The following is a 13,090-nucleotide window of genomic DNA, read 5'->3' as shown; positions in this document are numbered from 1 at the left end:
AAATTGTAATCAAGTTAAGAGTTCAATATATTTTGACTCAATAAAAGGTAAAAAGTAGTCATCCAATAAATGACTCAAGCAGGAATAAAAATGTATTTTGTATAAAAGGCTACTTAAATGCTGAGTAACTGATGATGTCATCAGATGGAGAAACATAATTTGAGTAAATAAGTAATTGCATCAAGTTACTATAGCCACCTGTGCAGGAAAGACATGCTTACAGTGATCAAAAATAACTATTTTAAAAATGACAGACAAAGCAGCAATTTTGAGTGTACTGAAATGATCTATGACTTGACATATTTTGCTACTTTGCCTGAAAATGGCAAATTATGTACTAGATTGTGAGGTGTAAGAGCATTGCACAGAACCCACAAATATTTCTCTGCGGATTGTAATCAGAGCTTCTCCCAGGACTCTGATATGTGCCTAGCATGCCTCAACTTTTTTTAGGTTAAGAAATGTAAACAGTAAAAGATGCAATGTTATCTGTTAGATGCAAGTGGAGGTAGGAAGCAGACTATTTGTGCATGTAGTAAACGTAAAGAGTCATCTCTGCGTGAAACCCTTTTGTGTCACTCTGTCGCCCCCTATGGGCAGCTGCTGACATCCCATTGACCAAACGTGTCGCTGTTGTCTCCTCTCCTGCACTGTGGGTAAAACCATCCAAAAAAATAAGACTAAAATGGCATTTACCTCGCAAGGCACAAAGAAAAAAGTTTGCTACTACTATGATGGTAAGTACTTTCATAGTTGCAGTTTCATAAGTAGACTCGATAACTGATAAAATCCGACAGAGTTTGCATCTATCAATTTTACCTCTTGCTAACCTAAGCTAACGTAGCTAGCTTGAGACGCAGCTTGATCTCCTCACCTCAGTTTTGAGATGTTGGTGTGCTTAAACTCTAAAAAGGTGATTTGGCCGTAGCCAAAGATAGCTCTTCAAATACAACTCTGTGCATTTTTGAAACGGTTTTTATACTTTGATAAAAAACTTTGATAAAAAACCAGACAATCAGCTAGCGCGCTAACACATGATGCACGGTTATTGTCAGTAAAATTAGTTTGTACTGGGAAGAGACTCATTTTATTACCTTCGAAAGTTTGGCGTTTGTTGTTGGAAATGCTCAAATCAACGTCAACTGATGTTAAAAAGCCAGTAGGTAACTTTAGGTCACCCCCCACCCCCACCTCCCTATTTCTAGTATCGCCGATAGGATAGTGAGCAGACCTCAACAGATGTTTATTTACTGATATATTCTGTGTTTTTTTCTCATTTCAGGTGATGTTGGAAATTACTACTATGGTCAGGGCCATCCCATGAAGCCTCACCGAATCCGCATGACCCACAACCTGCTGCTCAACTATGGGCTCTACAGAAAGATGGAGATCTATGTATGTGAAATTGGGTTTATGCTACTTGGTTGTGCAGACAGGTTCTGTCCCAGGACATAATCAGTGCCTTTATTTTTGTTGCTGCAGCGTCCACACAAAGCCAGCGGAGAAGAGATGACCAAGTATCACAGTGATGACTACATCCGGTTCTTGCGCTCTATCAGGCCGGACAACATGTCAGAATACAGCAAACAGATGCAGAGATGTAAGTTTCGTCTGAAAATCTAACGAAAATCTTTCTGTTCCATTATTGTTTTTACATGCATCTTGACTGATTTAGAGGAAGTAGCTCTTACAAAGCCATTTATGCCTTGCATACAACCTTTTCAGAGCAATTAGAAAAAAGCATGTAGTCGGTCAGAGATGAGAAATTATTTTAATGCCCCTAAATCAGTAAGCCTGTGTTTTTATCAGCAACTAATTTGTGAGAATAAATTATTTGCTCAGGACTTTCTAGATTTTCTCATGATTATTTGGTTAAAATACATACAATTCTAAATAATCAAACAAATTAAAATATTCTAAAGAAACACAAGTTATTATTTAGAATATTTAGAGAGATGTAAGGTTACTCAGTAAAAAAAAATTGTAACAGAAAGAGAATAACTTATGCTTCCAGGTCATGTGGGTGATTCTTCAGAGTGTCTGAGGATGGATTGTGTTCATGCTGCTAAATTAAGTAACAAGCATCGCATGCCACTTCTGAAGCTAGTTTTGAAGCAAATCAGACAACATGTCTGGTTTTACTCTTTGTTGCATAAAAGCTAAAACATTTTAGTTGCATATTTAGTACGATTGGATCGTTCAGGACTGATGCTGTGCCCGGTCTGAACAATACGGATGTCTCTGATGTTTGCGTTTTGCAGTTAATGTGGGTGAGGACTGTCCGGTCTTTGATGGCTTGTTCGAGTTCTGCCAGCTCTCAGCAGGGGGCTCCGTCGGTAAGTCCATCTTCTCTGAAGAAGTCCGGTAGGCCTTTGTTGTAGAAAAGTTTTAAATTCTCACTTTCTCGCTGTGTTTCAGCCGGTGCCGTGAAGTTGAACAAACAGCAGACAGACATCGCGATCAACTGGGCCGGAGGGCTTCATCACGCCAAAAAGTCCGAAGCCTCTGGGTTTTGCTACGTCAACGACATCGTACTGGCTATCCTGGAGTTACTGAAGTGAGTGAGACAGAGAGGTTGATGCTCAGTGTGTGTAATAATGACATTTCCGGCCTCTGATGCCACAGAACATACATAAAAACAGTTGGAATTAATTAACATTTTCTCATTCGTAGATACCATCAGAGAGTTCTGTATATAGATATTGACATCCACCACGGAGACGGTGTGGAGGAGGCTTTCTACACCACAGATCGTGTCATGACTGTGTCCTTCCACAAGTATGGAGAGTACTTCCCAGGCACCGGTGACCTCAGGGTATGGCTTTAACAACTGTACTTGTAAACACGTCAGAGAGCTGCACTATTAAAATGCTGCTTTTCTTGTTCTCTTAAGGATATCGGTGCTGGAAAGGGTAAATATTATGCTGTAAATTATCCACTGAGGGATGGGATTGATGACGAGTCCTATGAAGCCATTTTCAAACCTGTGAGTTAATAAACTCCTGTTAAATTCATAATGTAGATGTTCTTCGACGCAGAAAAAAGCAAAAATTAATATCAACTGTCGCCGTTGCGTTTGTTTTCTTCTGCAGATCATGGCGAAGGTGATGGAGATGTACCAGCCCAGTGCTGTGGTCCTCCAGTGTGGAGCTGACTCTCTGTCAGGGGACAGACTGGGCTGCTTCAACCTCACCATTAAAGGCAAGATTATGGGACTCAGATGAGACACGCAGAGTCTCATTTGAATGTTTTTTTAATATATATATACTATTCTTACACCATGTCTGCTTAGGCCATGCCAAGTGTGTGGAGTACATTAAGAGCTTCAACCTGCCGCTGCTGATGCTGGGAGGAGGCGGCTATACGATCCGGAACGTGGCTCGTTGCTGGACGTTTGAGACTGCTGTGGCCCTCGATAGCTCCATCCCCAATGGTATGCTTCCCCCAACCCCCATTAGAAATTCTTTGCTCCCAATTCTTTATCAGTGGAACTCGTTGTGTCGGTGTCAAAACATGCCGGGTATGTGTGAGGAGACGTAAAATAAAATGAGTATGTAATAAGACAATAATCTATAAGGCTTTGTTTTCCCTGATGTATTTCAGTGTTTTCTCAAAAAGGCACACTAGGAATCACTGTTTTTCAAGTTGGCCCTTAAAAATATTCAACTCAGATGTTGTGAATGAACCAACCAGATGTTCGTGCCCAGATGACATAATAAATAAAATATGTAAATATTTTCTCCCAAACTGACAGAGCTCCCGTACAACGACTACTTTGAGTACTTTGGACCAGACTTCAAGTTGCACATCAGCCCCTCCAACATGACCAATCAGAACACAAACGACTACCTGGAGAAGATCAAGTGAGTTCATGAAACACGTTTCACATTTAGAGTATTTGTTGTTTGCTTTTGGCCTGAGAGACCAGAGAACTTCTTTGAGCTGAAGTGTTCCTGTGTCGCCCCCTACAGGCAGCGCTTGTTCGAGAACCTGCGCATGTTGCCTCACGCCCCGGGAGTCCAGATGCAAGCCATCCCTGAGGACGCCGTGCAGGAGGACAGCGGCGACGAAGAGGACGATCCAAACAAACGCATATCTAGTAAAATCGTTTCTCAGTTTCTTCCACATTTACTCTGCGTCAGCTCTCGGGCTGTTGTTGTTGTGGAGAAGCAGCAGCATCTCCTAATGCACATCTCCCTCCTGATAAATGTCCAGTCCGTGCTCACGACAAAAGGATAGCATGCGAGGAAGAGTTCTCGGACTCGGAGGATGAAGGCGAAGGCGGTCGCAGGAATGCAGCCAGCTACAAGAAAGCCAAAAGGACCAAGACCGAAGGAGAGAAGGAGACGGAGGAGAAGAAGAAAAGTACAGAGGAACCAAAAGGTAGTCGTCCTCACATCCTGCTATCCTGTTAATAATCAAATCATTGAGGGAGTCGTTTCAAATCTTTCACAGAAGTAAAAGAAGAAGAGAAGGTGCCAGAGGAGGAAAAAATGGACACATCAAAGTGAGAAAACACAGCACAATCACATTGACCATGATGGCCAGGAGGCAGCTAACAGAAGGTGTTAATCATTTCCTTCCTTCTGGATCCTTTAGGCCAAATGAGGAACCCAAGACACCTTGAGGTCCCGAACTTCCTGTGACAACAGTACATCAGATCAGAGCTGATCCTGAGGTTTTGTTTTTTTTGTTTTATTAATGACTGTTGCAATGAAAGCTGGTAAAGAACTGTATATTTTAAGACAGTGGAGATGAAATGGTTTTCCATTTGTTTTCTTAATTTTTTCAACTTTTCCGTGTTTGGACAGAAAACGTATTTTTCAGTATTTTTTTTTTTGTATGAATTTATCTTTTTATTTACTATATTTGCTTTTCCAGTTGTGAAAATATCTGTAAAAATGGCTTAGCATGTGCCTATTTTATATACCTGGATGTAATTTAACTAATTTTGGCTTGTTTTTTTTCTTTTGTCATTTGAGCCCCTTGTGTCATGTGCCTTTGGAGTTGTAGCAGAATAATGTAGAAAAATGTGTCCCTTTTCTAGAAAACATGCAACTCATCTTGTCCACCAAAATTTGCAAGATGTGTATTTCTATACATATTTTACAGACCAGCTTAAATTAGCGTGTGCTTTTAAGTTGCTTAATAGCTTTAGGCATTTTTCAGAAGCTAAAGAGATCGCATTTTGAACACGTTTCTTTAAACTAACTTGTCTGTGGACGACTTAAAAGTTCACCGAAAAGGAAGGCCAGATGTCTCGATTGATTTGTGTATATATTTGTATTCTGAAAACATTTTGATTGAACAAAGCCTGTCAGAGGTTTCAACTGTAATAAAATCTTATTTTAAAACAATAGGAAATGCGAGTTTTCTTTTTACAATGACATTTAAACTGAAGGTACATGAGGCAGATTTTAAAATGGTACAAAAATGATAAAAGAAAAAAAAAAAAAACACATTTGAACCATAACAGCATCCCATCAAATCATTAAGACAAATGCCACTAAGGGGCATAAATGGTAAAATGCAACTGCTTCAACTTACTCAAGTCCAGATATATCAAAATATTTGAATTGTAACAGAGTCTCTCTGTTCAGTTTTTCATCCTGTTCAGTTGGATGAAAAACAATTTTGCTGGATTAAACCCAGTCATTCTGCATATTTCTGCCGTGCAGCAGATCATCCTGCTCTGCAGGGGGCTCTTCGGCTCCTTCCTCTGGAAACGGCATTGGGATTTCATCCCTAAACTTAACTTTAACCTGAAAGTGTAAGAAAAAAAAAAAAGTTAAATTTGCATGAATTAATGATCTGATTCAGTAATTCCTTATTTTTATGAGTTGACAACTTCATTTAAATTTTCACATATGCTAGAGAAAAAAAAATGATAGGGCAGCAAATGGTTATTGTGTGTTCATCTGAAATACACAATAATGATTCTTGTACTTTAATTACAGGAATACAAAGCAAGAAAAGCTCAAATCCTCATTTTAATTTAATTCTACTAAAGTGTATAGGGAACAATGCACATTCTATTCCAGATTCTTTATTTTCAGATTGAAAATAAAATGTAGCAACATTTTCACTAAAGAAAGTGAATTAGAGACACAGCTAAAACTTTACACATTATTGCTTGAAATTAGGCAGGTAAGTCTAAGTCAAAAAACTGAAAAAAGGCCAATCCTGCACAGATCTGGAGTCTTTAATGCAGCATCAAATAAGCAGTATTATTACATTCACACAGATTTCTGCATTAAATGCAGAACACCTGACAGGACCTTACCCTCCTTGCCTGGACAGGCTTCTTCCTGCACGGGCAAAGGTACAGGAAGGAAGTGCAGGCAGCAAAGCAGCGAAAGGTGAACACTGATTCCACGATGCACATTACGATGAGGGGCATCCAAAGAATGATGCAGGTTGCCTAAATTTACACACAAAACAACATTTCTTACACACCCATGTCATCTTAATATAAAGGGTTGCTGATCGAACATGGATGAATATTGTACCTACATAGATACGAGTTGGATCGAAGGGGCATTCGTTTGTGATGGTCGCAGGGTCGGGGGTTTCATCAAAGAATTTGCAGAAATTCTTTAGCACACGCTCTTTCCTGAGGATGACGGCTCTAACTAAAGAATATGACAATCCCAAGGCAGCAGCAATTCCTAGGAAACCTGCCAGGAAGCTGAAGACCAACAGAACCCAGATCTGCCAGAGGAACAGAGACGGAAGGGCATTTGTAAGGCATAAATCTTCATATTTAAAGGCAATGTAAGAGACTGCACACATGAGTTTTTGTTCTGTAAAAGATTAGCATGTTGTACCGATACTTTCATCTTTAAACCACTTTTGTACCTCCAAATACATACAGGTTCTAACAGGAGCAGACAGACAAGATTTTTGGTATCCCCCTTAATTACTGAAATAACTTGAAACTGACAAAAGAAATAAATATAAACATAAATTTAGCCAATGAAAATCATATTTTGCCTTTTTTTTAAAGGTAATTGTGAAAAAACATTGAGCTCTCCTGCCTCTTCCTTGTGGTCCTACCAGCATTTGCAGAAATGCGCCATTAAGAAACAACCAATTAGAGACGGGAGGTAGGTCTTAGCATTGCCAATCATGCTCGTGTATGCACTACTTGGTTTGCTGCAGCTGAGATAATGACAAAGAGGCAACGTAATGATAAACGAAAACCTTTAATCCAGCATCACTATGGCCATGCTCACTAGCCTTCACAGCAGTGTCCACTGCTTATTTGACACCAACTGACCAACTGATGGGGTGCAAGCAGCACGTACACAAGTGTGATTTGCAGTGCGAAGCTCTTCCTCCTTTGTCTGACTGGTTGTTTCTGACCAAGTGGTGTATTTCTGCAAATGGCAGAATTACATGAAGGCAGAGGAGCTCCATTTGTTCACAGATTATCTGTGTTGTAATTATACTGGCAGGACATATTGTAAAAAGTTACCTACTGCAGTTTTAACAGAGGAGTGTCAACAATTGTGTCCATGTGTGTAACATTTGTGGGCTGAAAGAGGTGGGAGAAGGTGGGGGAAACTGAGTGGAAAAGTATTTACCAGGGTCTTGTTTTTCTTGTTCTTAGACAGGACAATAGCAACTATCCCGCTGATAATACCCTGAAGGAAAGGAAGCAGAAACATCATTCCTGACATATGAAAACCACTAATTTACTTCCAGCAGCAAAAGATTTAATGACAAAAACAAAAGAACAAAGAAAAAAAGACAAAAAAAAAAACAAAAAAACTTCAGCGTGTGTAAACCAACTTACAATCAGGCCTTCCACGATGGCAGTGACGTTAAACACAGCGAATATAAGAGTCCGGACCTTAATCTTCACAATGAAGTATCTGAGGACGACGCCGTGGACCAGGGCTCCCAGAAGAAAGTTGACGTGGCCCACCAGCACCAGCGTCAACCCCATCTTCATCAGGGCCCTGTTGTCTTTGAGGTTGGTGCAGCATATTCCTGCAGGAAGCGGAAGTAACTTTTATCTGTTTGGTTTTGTAAAAAAAAATTGAAAGTCCTTAAAACAAATCGATCTTTAGCACATAATAAAATTCAATATTTGAATACTTATCGAGTAAATTCAGAAGAAGAAACAAAACTAGCAGGTTTCTGTAGTTTCAACAGAAGGAAATGCATAACAACTGCAGATGGATGGCATGTAACCAGATCGTTAGCATGAACAAAACACTCTGCCTCCGGTGTGGGGGATTCAAACACCCACCACCACATTTACAAGACCTGAAGGGTCAGTTGGTGTCGGATAGATACTCGGGTTCTCCGTTCGAGAGTGAATGCTGTGAAAATACAAGCAATGTTTTTGGGTCATAATAATATTTGGCATCTCACTAAAACAGTAAATATCCATAGCTTTTACTTCAAAGCTGATGTAGCTAGATTGATAATCGGTTGGTTATTTAATGGAATGAACAATGTTCTCTGTGAAAAGCTGCAGAAATAAGGTGACGGATGGCATTTTATTTGGCCTGCCAGTGGTTTGATGGAAGGCTAGTCATTGTGTCCTGTATCTGATATTAACTTATAAATAGCTTTATAGATATAACACAAATCTTAAACCACTTCTTCTGTGTGTGTGTGCTTTACAACTCAGTACCTTACCAGAACAAAATAAGACAATTGGAAAGACATAAAAATCTTGAACTAGAACCCTAACATGGTGTCATGTAGAGTAAAGACAAATGTTATCAAATCCTAATGAATAATTTTGAAATAATAAATTCACACACACACGCAAAAAAAAAACAACAACAATGACGATTACTCAAGTGATGTAATTGTGAAATCAAAGATGCCTGAAAAAGGAACCAGCACAGACACTCCAAATGTTTGTTGCAGAGGCACCAGACGAAAGAATCAGCAAAGATTAAATTACAGCTTCCCTCCATCTGCAGGAACACCTTCACTCTCACACAGGTGGCGCTTTCAAAGTTAACACGTTTAGGGTTAAAAGCCATGAACCGAAGGAGAAAAAGGGAGGATTTGGATTTCAGCCGTTTCAACTGTTTCCAAATGCAAAGACCACGCCTAAACATTTCACTCCGAAACCAATCAATCCTCTGAGGCCTGCAAAGAATTTCACTCACCAGCTTCGCTCACATACCTGAGTTAACCATGGTGGCTTCTACGTCCCTTCAGATCACAGCTGCTATTAGGAAAGTTGTGGCAAAATCATTTCTGACGACGCGCTTTCCACGGCTCTGGGACAGTGGATCTCAGACTTCCGTGACTGAAACTTACCTGAAAACAAAGAGGCGATCCCGACCGCCTACCTGAGCGGAGGCTCCGCCCACAACAGCTAAGCAATGCTGCAGCTGCGGGCGGAGAGATAAGAAGAACAGACAAAACATTTAACTGGATCAGTGGTTCTACACATTTTTGTAACCAAGAAGAAACTGTTCAAAGAGCCGCTATATTTACAGACCTTGTTAAGCAGTACAACGTCACACTTTGTCAGTTTGATGTGTGATCTCATTGTGGAAGCCTATTTCCGCTAACGTGATATAAACAAGTAAAAATGACTTTGTATAACATATCTATGAGATAATTATGAGATGAGATAGTATCTCATGGATAAAGGAGTTTTCCGTTATATTCTTTTTGATTCCATTCTATTCTATAGCGTAGAATAGAATAAAACCCACACATAACTATTATATGTGTTATAAACAAAAAAAAGTCTAACCAAATAAATAAACTGATTTCATCAAACTTTTCATTCCTCAATCTGATCATACAAAATGTAGTTAATTAAGACATTTTAATCAGGAATAACTTCTATCTGAACCAACATTAAAAAGAGAAAACATATAAACAACACATAACACATATAATAGTTATGTGTGGTTTATACGTTTTCTCTTTTTAATGTTGGTTCTTGTTTATTCCTGATTAAAAATGTCTTAAACAGCTACATTTTGTATGATCAGAATGAGGAATGAAAAGTTTGATGAAATCAGTTTATTTCTTTGGTTAGATTTTTTTTGTTTATATATTTTACAAATACTAATATTCTGAATCAAACTGTTTTCCCATTCATATTGAGACTGATTAGAAATCAGTGTAATTGCATAATATGAGAAGACTGTATTAGAATGACCAGATTTAAATGATCCCTGCTACAAAATAAATGATGCATATACAACAATGCCTGCAGGACAGTTATGCAAGAAAAATGAAGTCTTGGAGTCTCATTGGCTTGTTTGCCCACACCTGCGTCTGCTGCTTCACCACTCTACTAATGTCCTGCTTACCTGAGTACACATAGAGTTGTTGGCCCAGTAGGACACTTACAATGGGTTCAGTACAACAAAGCAAATGTTTGTCTCCTGCAGCATCCTGGACACAAACGACAGAGTCAAACATCTACAAAAGAGGGCTGTTAGTAAGATTGCAGGTTTCTGCTGAAACTAGACCTGGCCAGCATCTGTTCATCCATTCCTGCTTTGTCTCAGCGTCCCCTGAATCCCAGGTTAGACCGAGACATTCAGTCATTCTAAACAAAGGGTAAGCTATACTCGATATGCTATATATAAGCACATATGTGTTTTTAACCACACAATTAAATATGTCAGACTTGACTTTGCACCTGCAATAAATCTACTTTTCCAGTTCCCGTCAATATCTCCTGCCTGGCTTGTAAATCTAGTTAGACCCTTACACCTTGAACATCGTGTTTCATTGTCTAGAGAAACTGGTTTTGGCTTTTGAGTCCCATACTGTTGTGAAATTTATGTAAACTGTGTTTGCATAAATGTTTGCAAACTAGGGTGACATTTGCTGGCTAAGCCCGTAACTCTCCATGTTACCTTTTGTCTTTAATCCTGTAATTCACACTCTGGAAACACTAGATGGCCAAAGCCTGCATTGGCACTGACAGGCGGACTGTTTGAGTGACCTGTTGACTGTAAAACCCCAGTTAAATTTATTTACCTCCCTCTGTTATAAGATGGTTCACATTTTGAAATGTTATTCCTTGGAAGGTGTGCACTGGGTTCTCCACACAATGTCGCTCAGTTTATGGCTTCCAGCAGAGCTGATGTGGTTAATTTCATGTTGAATACATCTTATCTCATTGCTGAGGTATGGTTTGGGAAAACTGAATTTGCTAATACGGTGTTCAGCTTACCTCTAGACATTTTTTTTTCCTTCTCCGCTTTCAGCTGTATGTTCACTGTAGTGTGATCCTGTCAGATTAGGGAGTCGGCTCTGCATCTAAATCCTGCAACTACAATGCACACAGGTCGAGGTAAGTGCAGATGCTAATTGAACATAATGTTTAAACTAATGTGACGTATGATCTGTTTTCAGATGGGAGGAAGTAAATGGTGACGCAGATGTCTGTGCCTGCTGTTGCTCAAAGTGTAGAGGCCCATCAGTCAAGAACTTTCCTAATGGTGAGTTTCTTGAAACCTGAGGCTGTTGAGTTGTAACCACTTGCCATAACTTTGTGCTCATCAACTCAGACGCTAAAGGAGTCATCAACATTGGCCGTCTGGTCATTGTGGAGGACTGGGAGTCAAGTCCTGTACTTCCAGACTCTAAACCACTTGATGCGTCTGGCTCCTCTTTACCTACCACCATGATGGCTGCCACTCCTGGTCCTGGAGAAAACTTTCTTGGTGCTGCTGCTTCTCTGACACAAGCTGAGCTTCAGTCTTCCCCGCAGGGCCTTATTGTGGTGCGCCAGGTGCCAACATCCAAACTAACACTCTGGCTACCTGGCTACCCGGAGAAGTGCAAGGTAACCTCTTTTCTTGGTCTGCTTTACCAGGTCAAGATGGTCATTCATTGCAGGAAGTTTCAACCATAGAGGGAAATTCTCTGACTCTACCCACAAATGAAATCACTCACTCAGTAAGCGACAAAGGTGATTCTTCACAGTGGGACATGAAGCTGCTAACCCTGGTTGATGGATGACAGATTCCTCAAGAAAATGAAATCATTGCCAAGAAATTTCAGAGGAAAAGTAGATATGGAAGATCTGGGATTTCTGATATGTTTACCCGGTCCGATTTATCTCTTCCGTCTGAGATAAATGTCAACATTTCTGGATTTGTTGAGGTATTAAGTTAACTTAAATGGCACTATTAACATTCATTCAATAAATTAAGTTACTTTTGTTTTCAGGAGAATGACGAAGAAGACAGATTGTAACACAAACATTCTGCAACATTTACTCTTGGTTGTGATGCATAATTTAGGGGTTTCTGATAAATTATGGATTTTCACAGGTGCAAGCTTGGAACCTATTTGTGCAGAATGAGAGGAAAAATGGGACTGTAAAGATTCCCGTAGCTAATGAGCATAGTTCCAAATGTTGACAAATTTGGCCTGTTGGGACAGATGATCCATACAGACGTATGGCATCTTGTTACTGAAGCGAGGTGTTTCACATGGTGCCAAAAAAAATTTAGATGGGGACAGCAGAATAGTCTAAAAGCATAGTAAATGAGACCACACCTATGCATTTATTTTTTTATGGTAAACTCTAAATGTAGGAAATTGTGTAACTTCATTGACGCACTCAGATCAGCACAGTTTATAGGTTTTGTGAAAGACCTATGTACTTCACGTTAAAATGACTAACACTGCATACGGAACCCCCTCCTGCTGTGGAATTTCATTAAGTCAAATTTGAGAGTAATTTCTCATGGCTTTCATGAGGGAGGACAACTGCCAAAAATGCTGGTTGTATTTAGTTCCTGCACAAGCAGCAGATTGGCAGAGTGCTGCACGATTTGCACTGAAACTCTTGTTTCAAATGGTCAAAGTATTGATGCATGCTGCTTGCTTTCCAGCACCTAATCAAAGCTCCACGGAAAACCTGTAGGGTGTTAAGAAAATGCAGCTGAAGTCCAAAACTACCTCCGTCACATTCTGCTCACTAACCACAATGCCCTGCATTGTAAGTCATGCAAAAGGAATTGAATGCAAAGTGTATGTAATCTATTTGCATCTAGAATATTGGAATGCCACTGTGAAAAATAAACTCTTCAAATATGTGACAAGTTTCTGTATTTGAATTACTGAAATTTTA

At 39.7% G+C, this 13,090-nt stretch overlaps 2 protein-coding genes and 1 long non-coding RNA gene across 3 annotated transcripts; 2 read left to right on the top strand and 1 right to left on the bottom strand.

Annotated features, from left to right (window-relative positions):
• The first annotated feature begins 579 nt into the window (after positions 1 to 579).
• Positions 580 to 5,354, top strand: LOC103153388 (probable histone deacetylase 1-B). The gene is made up of 14 exons (XM_007574303.2): positions 580 to 737; positions 1,283 to 1,395; positions 1,483 to 1,600; positions 2,262 to 2,336; positions 2,419 to 2,557; positions 2,674 to 2,815; positions 2,894 to 2,986; positions 3,093 to 3,201; positions 3,293 to 3,433; positions 3,755 to 3,863; positions 3,972 to 4,099; positions 4,216 to 4,383; positions 4,456 to 4,507; positions 4,600 to 5,354. The coding sequence occupies exons 1-14, from the start codon at positions 686 to 688 to the stop codon at positions 4,625 to 4,627; spliced, it is 1,467 nt and encodes a 488-aa protein (XP_007574365.1). The 5' UTR covers positions 580 to 685; the 3' UTR covers positions 4,628 to 5,354.
• tmem54a (transmembrane protein 54a) lies at positions 5,259 to 9,320 on the bottom strand. The gene is made up of 6 exons (XM_007574315.2): positions 9,155 to 9,320; positions 7,799 to 7,995; positions 7,587 to 7,646; positions 6,514 to 6,711; positions 6,284 to 6,421; positions 5,259 to 5,762 (listed from the first exon to the last, which is right to left on the bottom strand). Exons 1-6 carry the CDS (start codon positions 9,165 to 9,167, stop codon positions 5,643 to 5,645), a joined length of 726 nt encoding a protein of 241 aa, XP_007574377.1. The 5' UTR covers positions 9,168 to 9,320; the 3' UTR covers positions 5,259 to 5,642.
• Positions 9,321 to 10,323: 1,003 nt separating this feature from the next.
• LOC103153383 (uncharacterized) lies at positions 10,324 to 13,055 on the top strand. Its single transcript, XR_477789.2, has 4 exons — positions 10,324 to 10,522; positions 11,214 to 11,299; positions 11,362 to 11,447; positions 11,517 to 13,055. It is a non-coding gene; the product is annotated as an uncharacterized LOC103153383 (long non-coding RNA).
• Positions 13,056 to 13,090: the final 35 nt, after the last annotated feature.

This window comes from Poecilia formosa, unplaced genomic scaffold (genome assembly GCF_000485575.1).
Source record: "Poecilia formosa unplaced genomic scaffold, Poecilia_formosa-5.1.2 Scaffold8, whole genome shotgun sequence".
Classification (NCBI taxonomy): domain Eukaryota; kingdom Metazoa; phylum Chordata; class Actinopteri; order Cyprinodontiformes; family Poeciliidae; genus Poecilia; species Poecilia formosa.
The sequence above is the reverse complement of the archived record's forward strand: the minus strand, read 5'-3'. Positions and strand labels throughout refer to the sequence as shown.